Source organism: Haliotis asinina, chromosome 12, assembly GCF_037392515.1.
Source record: "Haliotis asinina isolate JCU_RB_2024 chromosome 12, JCU_Hal_asi_v2, whole genome shotgun sequence".
NCBI classification, from domain to species: Eukaryota; Metazoa; Mollusca; class Gastropoda; order Lepetellida; family Haliotidae; genus Haliotis; species Haliotis asinina.
This window is the reverse complement of record NC_090291.1, coordinates 6138482-6156380: the sequence shown is the minus strand read 5'-3', so window position 1 is coordinate 6156380 and position 17899 is coordinate 6138482. Positions and strand designations below refer to the sequence as shown.

The 17899-nt window shown below is 41.4% G+C and overlaps 2 protein-coding genes across 4 annotated transcripts in view; one reads left to right on the top strand and one right to left on the bottom strand.

The window, feature by feature from the left end:
- Nucleotides 1-7291: 7291 nt before the first annotated feature.
- LOC137258558 (2-hydroxyacylsphingosine 1-beta-galactosyltransferase-like) lies at nucleotides 7292-15956 on the bottom strand. Of its 2 annotated transcripts, none has more exons than XM_067796265.1 (5): nucleotides 15844-15956; nucleotides 12195-13078; nucleotides 10313-10532; nucleotides 9230-9449; nucleotides 7292-8682 (listed from the first exon to the last, which is right to left on the bottom strand). In XM_067796265.1, exons 2-5 carry the CDS (start codon nucleotides 13038-13040, stop codon nucleotides 8403-8405), a joined length of 1566 nt encoding a protein of 521 aa, XP_067652366.1. In that variant the 5' UTR covers nucleotides 13041-13078; nucleotides 15844-15956; the 3' UTR covers nucleotides 7292-8402. The 2 variants fall into 2 exon arrangements, with proteins under 2 accessions (XP_067652366.1, XP_067652367.1); XM_067796266.1 differs by having other exon boundaries at nucleotides 15652-15869.
- The window catches only part of LOC137258559 (Y+L amino acid transporter 2-like), a 30554-nt gene continuing 28364 nt past the window's right edge, over nucleotides 15710-17899 (top strand). For both annotated transcript variants that reach the window (XM_067796267.1, XM_067796270.1), the window contains exon 1: nucleotides 15710-15786. The gene's annotated coding sequence lies outside the window, so the exon portion shown is untranslated. The remainder of the gene's footprint in view (nucleotides 15787-17899) is intronic.

Here is a 17899-nt window from a genome sequence, read left to right as displayed (position 1 = left end):
CCAGACAATCCAGTGATCAACAACATGAGCATCGATCTGCGCAAATGGGGACCGAAGACATGTGTCAACCAAGTCAGCGAGGCTGACCACCCGATCCCGTTAGGCGCCTCTCACGACAAGCACAATCGCCTTTTATGTCACGCATGGGTTGCTGAAGGCCTATTCTAACCCGGACCTTCACGGGTAGATAATAATTTAAAGGTCACATGCAACCGAAAAAATGAAGCATGATTAAGCCACATTTATCACGTATTCATGATATATAAAATGCATAGCTGATTAAGAAAAAATACAAATAAACAAAATTATAAGCGTGTAATCGCAAATCAAAAGTGCAATATTTTGTACCTGGATTCATCTCCCTCGGAGCGAAGCAGCCGCGACACAAAACCCAGTCAGAGCCTGTGGGTGTGCACTCACGTGTAACGAAGCCTTTTCATTGGCCACTGGTTCATTTGCCGATGCTCTTAGCCGGCTCTTGGAAAATTAGTGAATCGTTTAAACTCCGATTTCGCGGATTTATTTTCATCGAGTTTTTGGAGGGGTGAATTTGCATTTTTGATGATTTATTTCCATTAGTGCTTTAGAAAGGTATCAGAATCTGCAAAGTTGTCTTTTACATTGCATGTGGCCTTTAGCAAAATGATATCAATTCTGACTCTACCGCCAAGGGACAATGTTTTAAAGAAAACGTAGAAATTGTCAGCATTTTGTATTTTTAAACAATATTTCGTTTATACTTATCCTCTAATCACCTCCACAGACACTGTTTCATCTGATGGCTTGATCATACCGAAAAGCTTAGCCATCATATTATCCAGTTGATCCAGTTCAGTGGAATCATCAATGATCTATTGCGACAAATGAGACATGGGTATCCAGTATTAATGTGTAAACCGTTCACAGTCACCGTTCGTGGTATGCTCCGACCACCCACAGACATCTCTTGCGGTGATCCAAGAGTGCCTGAACACGGGACCGATCGGAGCTCAGCGGATACCTTCGTATGTTGCAGGCTGTTTGGATTTCATGTTATGGAACTTTTCCTTATCAAGACCATCCTCGATTGGGCATTCTGGTTGAGATCAATCTTTCACAAAATGTTGTTGAACACTTATCGGAATACCCATGGACAACTATACTCCGGACATTCCTGATTGTATTGCTGTTCATGAGAGTATGTGCATTTGTACTGACATTCCTGAGCGTATTAACATTCCTGAGTGTATTCACATTCCTGAGAGTATTGACACTCCTGTGTACACTGACATTCTTGAGCGTATTAACATTACTGAGTGTATTCACATTTCTTGTTGTATTGACACTCCTATTGTATTGTCATTCCTGAGTGCACTGACATTCCTGAGTCTATTGACATTCCTGATTGGACTGACATTCCTCATTTGTATCGAATGTCCTGAATTTATTGGCATTCTGAATTTGTACCGACGACCCTGAGTGTACTGACGTTCACTAACAGTGTTACATATGCTTCAGCCACTCCTGTTTCATTCAGTAAGTTAAAACAGTAAAATGTAAATATTATGCAAGATCGTGATAGTAGCGAGATCGTGAGTGAGTGAGTGAGTGAGTGAGTGAGTGAGTGATTGGGCTGAGTGGAACTCCCAAAGTACAAGAGTGTTTCAACATGTTTTGCTTTGTTTTATAATTCCTCTTCCTACCAGTCACAAGATATGAAAACGAAGTCTTCACTCACGTACAAAAGAAACGTCCCCCAAATAAGAATTATTACAATTGGCTCACAAAGACACATTAACCATTATATGTGAAGGAAAAGCACCTGCTTCATATCTTAAGCGGTAAAAATGTCTTCGAGCGCCAAAGAGCTTCCCGCACGTACAGAAAAGTACTTGTATGCAATACGTATATAAAAAACGAGCATACCTGTTCTCTGTCATCACTTGCCCATGTATGACAAACAAAACATGCCTCGATTAACATCAGAGCAAATGCAACGACCAGTTAGTATGTTGGAGGCTGGAGCCACGTATTCTCATGTTGCAAGAATCATGGATTTCGCAAAACCAACAACTGGAGGATTGGTCACACGCTTGAGACAGAACTGGCAGGACAGCAGACAGGACAAGGAGTTGAAGACCAAGGATCACCCTAGGAAGATCACTATTTACGGGTGCTTTATCTGAGGAACATATGTAACTGTGACGTTAGCGGCGAATAAGTCTTGGCCATCGAGTCAGCAGATGGACAGTGAGCAGACGTCTTCGTGCACATGATATCCCTGCCTACCTAACGGCATGACGTTGACGCGTGTACAACGACGTCGTAGGTGGAATGTTCGTCAGTAGAAGGAACGAAATTGGGGGTCGAGATTTTTTCACAAATGAAAGCAACAGACCTGATGGTGGTGTATGTGACTGAGCACCTGTGGGACCAACTCTAACGTCACAGCTGAAAGCGTTCACCGCCTCTGTTGACCAGGAATGCGTGCGATTCAGGTGCTGCAATGACAACGACTACTGGTATCATATCACGACATCAGACGACGTGTCCACTCTCTGCGACGTTGTGTCGAGGCATGCCTTAACGCTGGAGACGATCACACGCGTTACTAGAGATTTTTTACCTTTTGCAACTTTTTATGTTCCGATGTTTATGCTGGCATGTGCCCGAAACCGAGCGATCAACAATCATTTGTAAACGCCGCCTATAAACATGTTGAAAATATGGTTCGGGATCCTCGCAGTGAAATGTCAAATTGCAGACAGTTTTGGGTCACTTTATCAAAACATGATGAGAACTTCGGATGCTAGTTTCCTAAGCCTGGCGAAATTCAATTTGGCAAACGAAAGTAGAATACTCCCACACAAAGAAAACGGACAGATCTAAAGACTTCTAACCGAAGATTATTACCACGCTTAACTCCTAAATCAGGAACGGCAATTTATGGTATATCGAGTTTGTAAACCACTCCCTACTATGACCAATGCTGCCAAGAGGAATTATATCTTTCACAGGATAGATATGGCACATTAAAACATTGAATGCTCGAGCTTCGTTTTCATGAACAAGACATACCAGTACTTATAATTTGCTGTCGGACAGATACTGTCTGATAGAAGCTGCTTTTGTCTTGATAATGCGTGATATATCACATATCTGGCCTGAGTATTTATTGAGCACTTGGTTCCTGAGGTAGGGCTGCTTAGGGCAGAATTCCTGTTATTATTGTGGGATATTTATACAGCGCACATATCCATGATGGAATTTTTTCCCCTCGATCGTTGAATGCCAGTCTTAACATCACATTGTATTGTCTCAACTCCCTTGGGATCATACAACTCTTGCTGCCTCTAGGTGCACCGAGTCCTTTGTGTCTTTATCTTCCTACCAAAGTAGCCATTCACAGCAGGGTGGACTGGGACACATAATCACAGCACTTTGTCCATGTTTACTGCAGTTTGCTGTACCCGCAATCCTGTGTTTGCACGTATTCATGTGGCCACCATCTGGACATATACCAACGGATTAGGGGATTCTTTTAAGACCCCAATTGTGTATACTGTACACTATGGGTTGTGACTACACGCAAAGAGGCAAAGAGTCTGTACATGAAGCTGACTCTAAGGTTTTTACACCCGGTCACATGGCTCTACCAGTTATATCACGGTGTCTCAGCCCAGAGTCATGCAGGCTTTGAGCGTTTAACTCTATGGTGAAATCGGCGATTACAGTACGATTTAAAACACGACCTAGGTTTGAACCACCAAAGAATAAAATTATGCAGAGCGTTGTAGACAACTGGGTCGTGAGTGCAATCTTTGGGTTTACGAAAGCGTAAAAGTAAAATAAACATGAACAAATTTCTGAGGTCAAGAAAACTTCTTTAGAAAAGAAGACACATATCTTCAAGTATGATTAAACACAACATAAACTTTAACAAAAACATAAGCTTTATTCCACTGTTGTTTGAAGCGTACAGAATACGTCAAGTGACAGAAAGATACTTTGCTTTGATATTGATCTCAACTGTCGAATTTAATGATACATATAGAGTTTTTTACGAAACGTGTTAAGCCTTTACTTAATCTACATTTAAGTTACATTGTCCTTGTGAACCTAAAGCAGTTATTATTAAATAGCCCCTATCGTCCAGCAGATGACACTTCCGGTTTAGCGGAGATCGCCTGTGGCGATGTCCCTTCAAGGGGACATGTATGGTGAGGTGGAAATATTATTTGTTTCGGCGTTAGGAAAACTTTCTCATATATATTTTAATACGTAATTGAATGCATACTACCTGCTCTTGATATGTCAACTCCAATACCAAACACAGCCATTAGTGCGACAAATGCTAGCTTGTCCATAGGCCAATACTTGTATTTGATACTGCCGATGTGCTTCCCATGAAATAATGAAATTCTGACCTACAGGTGACTTACACCAACCTTAATATTGATCCACAACAATTGATTCTAAATCGAGTTCCGTTCTGCGATAGACCTGGTTGTATATTGGAAAAAGAGATATCCATTAAACACATCTAATAAGAAGTGTATTGATCGTAGAAGCTCTCCAAGAAATTGCAATCTATTTGGCGACCTCTTTGGCCTTGTGGATGATCATAAATTATAAAACTAGCAATAACAACCCTTCACGTGTTATTTACTTTCTGCAAGTATGACCACTCCAAGTCTCTGACAACACTTTGTTGTCATTGGTTACCCGATATGGCGGATTACCGTTCGTCGTCATTCAGACATTTCAATCTTTTTACACCGAGATGTTTTTGCATTCAAGCTATATTTTACTCAAGGCTCAAAGAAAGTTAATCAACACTATTCATTCCTAAGTTCTCTTCTAGGCGGAACCACTGCTTCAATCATTCCTCTGTTTTGCGTCATTTACAAGGACCTCCTCAAGGACGTCCTCAAGGACCATCTATGTCTACTCATGGTCCAGTTCTTCACCCAAACAATCTAGTACAAAGTTTGCACACTACTTACCGAACCACTCACACGAAATCATTCGAACGAAATGTCAGCTTCAGTCATGCTATGTGGTGTTTAGGTCACAATGCACAATCGAAACATAACGTGGTGTTTATGTGACGAAAAGAAAAGAAAACGTAATTCTCCCTTTTTCGTCAGAAATCTGAAATTTGTTGACATGGCGCTAATGTAAATAACGTTTGACATACTTGTTTGAGCATTTAATGTGATCTTTTAAATGAAGTGAAAAGAATACTTCAAAATGGTGGGTTATCAGGGAGTCCCAAAATTTTCCTTCCTTGGTTGAGAAGAAAATGTTAAATGTACACTAAGTTCGATGCCTCAAACAAAGTGCTATTTCAACAATAAAATTACATTTGGTCAATAATTTCATAAGTAGTTTGTATCAGAAATGTTCAAGGCCACTACAAAATAGATACTAAATATGGTCGATATTGTTTGCTGTGTCTTGTAACGCCTAGTTTCAGCCAGACTTACTACCAGTCAGGATAGTGTCATTATGTGATATGTAAATTCAGTCGCATGTAGACAAAGTTGAAGGGCCCTGTTTGCATATAAACGCGACAAAATCATAACCTGAAAACAGGTTCCACTGTTGTATTCTGTCTCCACTGAGGACCCGTGAGTAAGTCCGGTACTTCGCGAGACTTCAGTACTTCCGATGACAAACAACGATTCATACTCTTTCCAAAGATCTCATGATTATCAGTTGACAGTAAGTAAAGAAATGATAATAACCAATAATCCTTGAAGGAATAAGAGTTTTCCGAACTAATCATCCCCAGATTAGCAAAGTATTACAACTGTCAACAGCTGTGACAACCAACCATGGTTTTACACTTGATCCGGTCAAGTAAAGTCATATTTAGCGGTCGGGAACATGGAATCAGTATTGGTTCTTGAATAAACGCTGGCCACCGGAAATCTGTTACCGGAAGTAAGCTTGCATATCGCAAAGGGAGCCAGGAACCAGCTTACTACCGGAAGATCATATCAGCATATGTTTATGAAGCACATTTATTAAGAGTACGCCCTAAAGGTTTGAAGAGCAGGAATAATGCTCTTAACATGTTGTTTACACTTAATACACAATTGCCATATTTGGACATATTGTCTGAAGCACTTAGTCTCTCAACATACCTATCAAGAGTTCGTTTATGCATGAACGTGCACTTCAATGATAAATGTATAAACAAGAAATATAAAGAACACGTAATGGACAGACCTGGGCAAACACAAGTTTCACTCAGCCAGGTAAAGCACGTGCACAACTGCAGATCAAAGTTATTGATTCATTGTCCTGAGGCTGTCCCTATCTTGGTATTCCTCCCTCGTAACAAATAGTGAATTGTGTCAACATCGTAATGGAATTTTGGTGAAAAATATATATTTGGGGGTTTAAATTGTGGAAAACCTCAGAGTTGATCTGATGTTTTGAATATGATCACCATTTCATTCAGCATTTCATGTTTTCCAGTTGGACTATTACAATTCGTCTGTCCGCTTTTGAGTCAAACCGACTGAGCAAACAAAGCGTGAAGAATGACTGTGGCTATTCTCTAAATGTGTTCAAGACATGTTATTAAAGTATGAATTCAAATTTCAAAAATGTATGCTGCAGAAAAGTATCAGTCACAGTTACTTTAGTCTCTAACTATATTTTCTGAAAGTTTGTCAAAAATCGAAATCCATTCGTAGGTGAAAGTTTGAAGTATCAGCAGTACTAATTGTATCATTGGTTGAACAAAAGATATCAGGCATTGTTGGCTACCCAGGCATGATGGCACCGGCTACAACCTGGAGGCTGATGCGTCGTCAAAAACTGCTCTAAATAAAATCACTTCCTCAATTCAGATCTCCTACTCTCCACTGGACATGATGTGAACGATCACTAGCACCACGCTGGAGCACAAAAGTTTCAAACAGGCTCCATGCCATCAAGCCATTTGTGGGAGGTTACACATATCCTGGGCCCTTTTCTCGAACCGTTCGTACCCCTAAGAGTTCTTAACTTTGATCTTAGCTAACGCGTTTGGAATGGACATAAGATGTTATGAACGTGTCAAGAATAGCTAGTCCGGTTTTTCTCGACATGATGAAGTTGTCTTGCGGTTGTGATATTGCTGGAATATTGCCAAAAAAGGGATAAAAGTAGAGTCACTCACTCATTCAAACTGTCTATCCATTTACTTTTAGCATATTAGTAGGAGCAAGTTGTTGTGCGACAAACCAGGCGTTCGATTCTTTTTCGACCAATACTAGAGACGGGACATATTACCATGACAAGTAACAAACAATCGTCACATTAAAATAGTTGTATTGAAAGATTTACACTGAAATTCTGATTATTCGAGGTAGATTTCTGGTCTGTAAAAACAAAACATACTTCATATGTACTGGGCTTTATGAGTAACTATTGTTCACACATTAGCTTCGTGACCGACAAGATTTGCTCAGTCGGAGTTCTTATGTAAACATTTACACCAAGCACACCCTGCAAATCTGAAATCACATCTTGGTTGTCGAAGTGGTAAAGCAGAAAGGTCATCATGAAACGGTAAAACAGAAAGGTTATCACGAAATTGTAAAACAGAAAGGTTATCAGTCCATTTCTGAAGCACTCCTACCGACGTCATCATACAGCTGTAAAGCGGACATGATGTCAAACCAAAGGGTCATATATGTCCTTTCTCTTCAACCCCCCACTTTATAGTCCAATGACAAAGTTCGTCATCCAGGACGATGACAAGTCGCTGTTCAATGTCTATGCAGTCAGCAACATTCCTGCCACACATATAAGACCGTGGTCTGTAAAACATGAATCCAGAAAAGATGTTGGCATCAGGAGCATGAATCTACTTAGTTGTACTTCGACCATAAGTGATCTTATTCCAACTCGAAGCTATTCTCGTACTTATTGGTCAAATGTGTTTTTAAATGACTCAATATCCTTTTCGAGAGGGGATTGGCACACAACTGAGATTTCTGATTGAGGTAAGCAAAAAGGATCATCTGCAAAGCAATTCTCGAGAGGTGAATGTTTAAGAGATTTCCGAGAAACGAATCCCATTAAATCATATTTTCCAACCATTTACATTGCAGTTAATCGTTCTTCAGAAACCGAGACCCGGATTTGAATCGACAGTCACCCATCCTTGTGAGAAGCGACTAGTCGGAATCGGATGGTCAGGCTAGCTGTCTTGATCGATCCATGCCATCATATCTCAACTGCGTAGATCGATACTCATAATGCCAATCACTGGATTGTTTGGTCCAGACACGATTATTTGCACACCGCTGTCACGTGGCTGGAATATTGCTGAGTATGGGGTTTAACAGACAACAAAAAAGCATATCGAAAAAGTTTACAGTGATCCTAGGAGACAGTCACTGAACCCTCCACCCTAAAGTTTATTCTAATTTGGGTTTAGTATTTTTCTTTTTACAACAGCAACGAAGGCAACAGCAACAAAGACATTTCAGTATCCACAAGAACACGACAGCGACACCCACAATACACGCTATAACATCGAGAAGAAAGTACTGGATGAAGTTGAGGTCCCGCGACGCCGGTCGTAGATGCTGCCCACCATGGTCGAGGATGTAGTTGATCCAGTAGACAGTCCTTCTCATGGGATGTTGTTCGCGTGATTTCATGATCGCCGACATCTTCTTCGAAGTGTCATGAAACCTATAAATTCAAACCATTGATAGACAGGTGACTACACTTAAACGCACGACCGTTGGGGTAGCCTAGTGGTTAAAACGCTAGCTCATCACACTGGTCCGGGTTTGATTCCCTTAATGGGTACAATGTGTGACGCACTTCTGGTGTTGAGATATGTGTATGACGGTCCCCACTGCCATTATATCACGGAAAAGAGGGGGGAGCTATATCGGATCAGGCGTTGGCTAGCGTGTCATAGCAACCAGGTCCAGACTGATGGTCATTATATCAACCACTGCTAGGCTCAGCCATGCTCGACTGTCCAAGGCATTTACATAGTCATAGGCAATGTAAATCCAAACCAGAAATGGTGACAATTGAGAGCTGATAAACGTCATTCGTGTCTCAATATGAGAAAGCCCTTTTTACCTGTTAGTATCTTTAAAGAACTAAAACACAGTAACTAGACATACCTTGCATTTGTAAATTCTCACATTTGTTTTGTGCAGATTTAATATTGTGTAGTGAAGCGAACATACATACATACGTGCGCGCACCCACTCACACTTACCTCTTATCACCAAGCACCTGTTGTACAGAGGACAAGATGCTCGCTTTCGTAGTATTCGTGACGTCAATCCTCACACCCAACCCCTTAGCAACGACCCTAGCAACAATGTCGAACTGGTCGCCGAATATCGGAATGGCCACCATCGGAACACCATGGTATATTGCCTCCATTACTCCGCTGATACCTCCGTGGTTCAAGAACAACCGCACTTTAGGATGGCCTGCCAAGGAATATCTTAGAATTATGAAAATGTACAAATGCAATACAAAGTAGTGTAACAGCCAATATCATCACCTGGGATTCAAACACTGCAGACACGGCGTCTGGAACTTGACGTCAATCCTGTGAGAAGCCATTCCCTCAACTTCCTACGTGTTGCCCCTTGCTGGAGCTATACGAGTCGGCCCTTCTGTGGTGTGGAGTTAGGACTGTTGACATTGTCTACTGCTCGACAAGTATTAGATGAGCCACGACATGGCTCCAACGTGCATATATGGGTAGGCCCTCCAGAACATTCCATTTGAAATAAGAGGGAAACAGGTTGTCGTCTCAATATTGAAAAGTTCAATTTCCTCGTGCGAATCGTGTCGTGATGGTGTTTTGCTGAACTACGTCGCTCTACGAGACACGTGTTAAACAGCAGGGGTATTGATTTCACGTCACGGTCAGTATACATTGCACGTGCTTAATCGCCAATCTACCTGTAGCAACCAAGTGTATTCGTCCAGATTACTTTCCCCACCAGCATGTTACAAACGTGTTCACTGCGCTGGCTCATCTAACACTTGTCAAGAAGGAAGTCGGTCATCCCATGGTATATCCTTCATTACCTTGATATTGTTAGAACCGACCTAGTATAGTATAGCAGCAGACTGTATATCCTTCACGACCTTCGCGTTGTTAGAACTAAGTGTAGCATACCAGTAGGTTGTATATCCTTCGCGACCTTCGCGTTGTTAGAACTGACGAGGTATAGTATACCAGGAGGTTGTATATCCTTCACGACCATGTCTTTGTTAGAACTAAGTATAGTATACCAGTAGGTTGTATATCCTTCATAACACTGACATTGTTAGAACCTACCAAGGAGATCATTCTGTGGTATCCACTTCAAGATCTTGACATTGCCTGGCACAGAGGGGACCTTGGCTCCCCCGTAACGCCAGATGACGCGTTGAGGCAGAGACGTGAAGGCGTCAACAAAGGCTTGAGAAGTTCCTGCATCTAGATCCTTGACGGTGGTGCCGAGACTGAAGACTATGACGCCGGCGTCTCCAGATCCTGCGAGGAAACTCTCTAGATCCTAGCAAAGACCAAAATATATAACATCAACGCTAGAGACTAACCTGTCTCGATTATCGAACGAAACAGTTTTCACTGGGTAAACAACAAGAGGCAGTGAATGTCATACAAAGTGACCACTGATAACGATGACTCCAGAAAAGACATGTCCAGCCATACGGAAAACACACACCCTTCCCATAATTTGCATAATGCTTGCCTGCACAGCAGTCGGTTACGATGGCGGTTAGTAAACTGACAACAAACGTCTGAACCACACATCCTGGAATAGTCCACACATGCACAGTCATAGTGTAAGCGCTTTGAAAGTGTCATCTTTGGTCACCCAAGGCTATATACCTACCTTCAATTACGATACATATCTTGAAACCTTTCATCGTTATACCTTCGTGTCGAAACTGACGTCTCTGTGTTCACGGGTCTCTTATACGTAACATATGTGTTACCAGTGTAACATATTTGACTAGGTGGCTATCTTTAGCACCGAGAAAATGTTACCAGCAAAACATGATTGGGTCGTTTGGCGGATGGAGGTAACATTCCCAGTTACCAAGTATGGATAAACTCATGCAAAGATTTACACAAACATTTACACAAACATTTACCTCGGGTACATTCACCTGCATAGCCTTTTGAATTGGAAAGAATCGCTGTTTGAATTTGGACCTGTAATTGTGTGTATGGGTGACTTAATCCTTTGTTGTGGGTACTGACGACCTTGTTGTGCTCTGTAGTGTATACATACCTTTCTGTGATGAAATTATATAAAACTGGAGTTATCAAGTACGTGATTATGGCCTTCAACAGTGAATGTATTAACAGTCGAAGTCACAGTACCATATGGATATTACCTTCTGTAGTCTGTGTCACAGTCTCTGAACCGCATAATGTTTCCTCAGGTGAAGTCCTCTCTAAATGAAGCAATTCTGCACAGGGTCTGAGTCACCCATCTTAGAAGGGCTCCTTTTAGACCGAAAAAGAACTATCTGTTTCTACCACAATTATACACATTCAGTGACTAAATGTTAGTCTTTTACCTTCGGAAGTCTAAGTAAACTTAGTCTCAGTGTATTTCGTTACACTCCACTGCCGAATCTAACAAAACCTAGTAAAAGGTCACGTCAGGTAACCTTTGAGCGACCAATGACCAATCAAACGGTTAAATAGATTTAACCAATCAGACAACGGCTACTATTTGGGGATAGGAGGGACTTTCAAAATATTCAGGTCACTGACACAGATCTCTTCACCAACAAAAATCCGCATATTACACAGTTATTTGACCTGCAGTATATACGCTTTGGGGTTTCTGTTGACATGGTTACCATTAGCTAATATTTCCGCACGATAGCATCTTTGAATATTGCTCAAAACACCATTTTCAGCGACTGTTTACTGACCGTTGTCATGGTTGTACGTACGCCGTGTGCATCACCCGAAAGTGAGCGTACGCTAAATAGCATTCGGAATCGTTCGGGTACGAACCTTTTACAGATAAAAAGTTCAAAAGGTATGTGCGAATTTGCTCTTTCGCGATTTGGTAAGCTGTGTTTTGATTGGTCAGTCTCAAAGGTTACCTGACGCGACCTCCCATAAGATATTGTTAGACTCAGTAGTGGAGTGTAACGAAAAGTAATGAGAATAAGTTTACTTAGACTGTTACCTTCGGCAGAGGCTGTGAATCCTTTGTGGTTAACCCGCCCACATACACCACGTTTGGGGTGAGAGGTCGCGGGAACTCAAGGGTGAAGTCAGTGTTAGCCAGCCACAACTCCGCGTCCGCCATGATGTCTTCATACGACAGGTGCTGCACTTCCGGCAAAGAGTTCCTGGCGTATTGATTCATGGTGGAAAAGTAGTACTTAAGGGCCAGTTGATTGGCGACGTACAGCCCAGTGTTGGTCAACCGGTCCAGGAAGGACATCCGATCCGTTAACTGTAAGGGTGTGAAACCAACTGGTACATACGCCAACGGGGAAGGTGTCTGTGACAACCGGGCGTGCTGAACAGCGTCAAAAGCCCCGCAGGCGAATACAATTAATGGCAGATTGAGAGATTTGATGAAATGCATTCCGTGAACAATAAATGCATCCGCAACAGCCAAGTCAAATTTTTCTTTCTCTGCTGCAGCACGAAATTTAGGTACGGATTCGAAAAAGTCCCTCATCTGTTTATCAACGGCCGCCTGTCCGCGGGTTATCTTGTCACCTTCGTATTGACTCCTTCCTGCGAGAGCGTCCGCAAACACCTCCTCCATCACTTTCTCATAGTCGGAGTTGTCGTCGCTATAGGTCCACAGGTTGAAATGGTCGGCTTTTTTCACCCACTGTGCTTTGTACGTAATGAATGTAATCTTGTGGCCTTCTCTGCTCAGCTCTTTAGCTATGTGAGACATGACCCCAAAATGGCTGAAGGGTCCCGGAAACATGAGAATGTTGGCTCCGTCCAAGAAGATCGGACATAAGATAAGGAGGAGGATGACAGCGAGTCTCGCGCTTGTTTGTAACATGGTCGATGGTCTGGTCCTATGATGTAGGTTCTTCTGAACTGTAAAAGAACATTTCTATGAGTGAGTGAGTGTGTGTGTGAATGACTGAGTGAGTGAGTTTAATTTCACGCCGCTTTTAGCAATATTCCAGCAACATCACGGAGGAGGACACTAGAAATTGACAGTTTCATGAGGCATCGTTTTAAACTACATTCCCGACTTTTTATATCAAACAATCACTTATCGTGATCACAAGTTCATATTTTTAGATTTCAAAACGGGATTTAATGATATCATATATTCTAATTTAGATACAGTCGAACCCCGTTTATCCGCACGTTTTGGTTTCACTCGAAAATCGTCCGGATAGTGAGACGCCCGGTTAAGTGGCTCAAACAAGCAAACAGTGATAACAGTGACGGCAAACAAATTTCACGTTCGTACATCAATAAATCAACAGTCAATAGTAATAGCAGTGATTCATCATAACATATACGTGTACCGATATTACATGGAAGACGGAAAGCAGGTTACCATTAATTTTGTCACGTTGTCATGTAGCGTGTGGAGCTTCAGGTGGTAAGTTAGGTGTAAAACGTAAATCGGTGACAAAAAGTCTCTGTTTTGCCAACTGCATATTCTTTTTTTTTAATTTAAATGCCCTAAAAACATATGGCATCGCGTCGAACTTATGCTGTCCGCAGAAAGTAAACTTCCGGACGGGATCACATGACTTAGATCATGTGGGAGGCTATTTTTAACTTGCATCGCGACAGATAGTAGGGGTCGATTTATAAGTACAATTACAGTATAGTTTACCTTAATCCTACTTAGCATGTGTTTTCGTTAGTAATGAGATGTTCTCACACCCGCCAAATCCTTATGAACAACCTGAGTGACACGCGTTCCTCGTGTTTTTATGGCTAATTAATCAATTCACATCAAATGCCTTCCGACAGATCAAAATCACATAGTCGTGCGGTGAACGGTATTGACGTGACACATACACATGCACGTGTGCACAGATCTCTCCGTCCGGATAACTGGATCATTTTTCAAAGGAAATCTGTAGGAATGGTTTGAAAATTCGCCGTCAGGTCCGGAAGCGCGGGGTCCGGTTAAGCGAGTACAATTAATGAACGTAGGTTTCGTTTCGCATAAAAATCGTCCGGAAGGTGGAGTTTCCGGATATGTGGGTTCCGAGTAAACGGGGTTCAATAAAAAACTGAATATTTTAGATTTTACATTAAATCTGTGCTTTTCACTGTATCAGATCGCATTAGGTGAAAACGTACTCGAGACATTTAGATATTTCAATATATAAAGAGGCATGTCAATATATATACATGTATACGGATATGACACATTTTTCTGTAGTCACTATATGACAGTCAGTTTACGATTTTGTGGTTTTCGTGTTATAAATAATTATTGGAATAACAGATGGAAGTTATGCTTTTATATCGGCCATTCATTCTGAAATATCAATCAATTAATGATTATTGGCTCGTTGACATATAACGAAAGACATAAGACATTGTTATCTATAGAACCCGCGTTTACTTGTAGATGCAATTCCTAATAATTTGTTTTACGTATTAGAAAATTGTTACTTTCCACTTGCAATTATTTATGCTTTGGTTCGGGGAAATAATGAGAGAAATATGTGATTCGGACAACGGCGGTCGAACAAAACATGACGAGGTTACGTCAGCCTTTTGTTCAAAACAATGTGTATATAAAGCGTGAGTGAGTTTAGGTTTACGCCGCACTCAACAATATTCCAGCTGTATGGCGGCGGTATGTAAAAAATCGAGTCAGGACCAAACAACCCAGTGATCAACAACATGAGCATCGTTCTGCGCATTTGGGAACCGATGATATGTGTCAACCAATTCAGCGAGTCTGACCACCCGATCCCGTTAGTCGTCTCTTACGACAAACAGACTTGCCTATTTATGGCAAGCATGGGCTGCTGAAGGCCTGTTCTACCCCGGACCTTCGCGGCTTGTACATAAAGCAGATTACAAGCGGGTGTGGATGTTACTCGAGATAAGTTTCATAAAAAAATGATAAGTCCAGATTTGAGAAAAAGTAGCGTCTCTGCAAATATACTGATATTTTGTCTACGTGTTCACAATCACCCGACGATTATATTCGTCACCTTGCATTGTGATATCCCGTTCAGCAGGTATCTCTCGAGCATTCGCCCATTTCCGTAACCTACATTCGCCTTGTCCCGGATTGACGTGAGTTGCTCACGGACACCCCGAGAGCCCGTACTGTTGCTGACATTTGTAGCGTGAATATTTCCGCTAGTCGTTGTCGTGATGAAATTTACTGAAGGTTAGGCGTGTGAACCATGTAACAATATCTGTCTGGTTAATGCATATTTGTTTACAAACCGTCGTATAACTTTACTAAAATGACGCACACTTAATATCAGCTAGCAATCGGAAGCTTAACAATATATTTTCAACCAATGGTCGCGCGTACCTTGACCCGCTAACAAACACTACAACAACCAACATCCGCCTATAGCGATTTTTTTCATCACAATTACTACCAAGAATCGCTATAGATAAAAGCAGCAGGATTGGTTGGATTATTACGAAACACGTGTGGTTTTTACCTGATTAATCTCTCGTGTAGCTTCACTTCCGCGTTAGGCATACGTCAGTTGAGCCCGACAGCTAGATCGCCAATGTACAACAGGCTACCTTACTGGGTGTATATACCAAACCGGGGGACTGTATATCTAAACAAGGTATGAGAATCTCATCTGTATTCTTTAGCCACTTCATTCTATCTCTACGACACGTACCTTTCTTCGCTCGGACTATCGGCTATGTTTGCCTTTTAAGGCAGTCGGGTAGACGGGTCATGTGTACTGAGAGAGCACGTGGTGTTCCTATATCAATACGCATATGGTAGTGTCAGTATTTCCTATCCCAGTCATCTAGTGCTTTACCCTAGTTATTATTCGTAATGTATATCATTTTGATCATTGTTGATCAACATAAGAAAGCGTAAAGGGGCTGTGGGGTGGCCTTTTGACTAAATCGTTCGCTTGTCACCGGTAGAAGATCCGGATTTGTCCCGTACATTGGTAAAATGTGTCATACAATGTTTGGTATTCTCTGTGGCGGTGCTGACAGATAATGGTAATAATGGTATGTCCAGTCATTCAGTCCGCCCGTATATATCTGTGCATCTCTGTCAGAATTGGTGATAGTAGAAACATGTCAAAACATTGATTACAGAACAGTCTCGTTTCCTGTTTACTTGGTTCTGTCCTATTGCGCTGCTTAATGCGATAACCAGTCCAGTATTTTTAGACTATGTCATTTAACTGGATGCATAAGTATTAATCAGTGTGATTTGATAAGTCTACGCAGTTCTGTATTGCAATATTAAACTCCTTCTAATCCTAGTAAATACGTCGTACGGCGTGCTCTGTCGTAAAGCGAGCTCTGATAAACAGAAATCTGGAAATCGTGGAAATATCAAAACGAGGCTCTGCCGCTAGAAAGATTTGGCGGTCTCTGACGGGACTGATATTACATCAACCTCATTGTGCGTTACAGAACTACCCTGAATAAGTGCAAAAAACACATAACAGGTTTAACCAGTGAGCCAGATGCATTGTGACTCATTTTCCGACCTCATCAAACAGGGGCAGTCTGCGATTCCATAGTTAAGGTATGCTGCCTGAACCTCGACATAAAGTATAGAAAGATGGGTGTTATTTTAAGTTTATAATTACAATTCATTTATAAATATCATTTTCTTATGAAACAAAGAATTGGAATTCAGTTTAACTAGAATTGTTTGAGGTGTCAATTTACACTTTCACACGATAAAATTCGGATCTGCTGGAAAGTGGGTCAGTGTCTGAATAGGTTAATGAGACTTATGTTTCGGTATGCAAAACTGAAAGCGATATCCTGTCAGTTTAAGGAGTTTGAACTGCAGTCGTGTAACTTGTCCTAGGCAAAGGACCATATTTCAGTAATCTGAATTCCTTCCTCGGAACTGATAGTCGTTTCAGTTACAGACAACTGTGTCCTTTGTTAACCAATATCACCCCACACTAACTTGCACAGAGCCATGGTCTGTTCCAAATAAGTAGCTTTGGAAAAAAATTAGAAAAATGTCACACTGCTTATTTCTGTACCAATCTCTCCGCAGTAAAGTCCTTCCTTGACGTTTCCTATCTCCTCTCCATTGAGACAGTAGTTCGGCTGAACCCATTTTAACATGTTACACACTTACTCAAATTTATTACATAAACTGTAGGGATAAATGTGAAAAATTTTCGACAGTACTGCAGGTAGTAGGGATGACAAAGCTGTCGACTGTTGAAAACAAAAAGTTGTGGGTCAGAATGGAATTTAGCTGGCTTCGGGCCAAAGGACCGACGTAATTTGAACGCTGGATGAGAATGAGACGAACGGACGTCATAGCTGTTTCTCATACCGAAACATAAGTCTCATTAACCTATTCAGACAATGACCTACTTTTCAGATGATCCGAATTCTCGTGTGAAAGTGTAAATTGACACCACAAAGAACTCTGGTTAAACTGAATTCCAACTCCTTGTTTCATAAGAAAATGGTATTTACAAATGAATTTCAATTTTTAACTTATATTGCACCATCATTCTCTACTTAATGTCGAGGTTGAGGCAACATACTAGTACCTTAACTATGGAATCACAGATTGCCCCTGTCTGATGAGGTCGTAAAACGATTTACAATGCATCTAGCTCACTGGTTAAACCTGTTATGTGTTGCTTTGCGCTTATTGAGCGTGGTTCTGTAACGCACAATGAGGTTGATGTAATATCAGTTCCGTCAGAGACCGCTAAACTTTTCTAG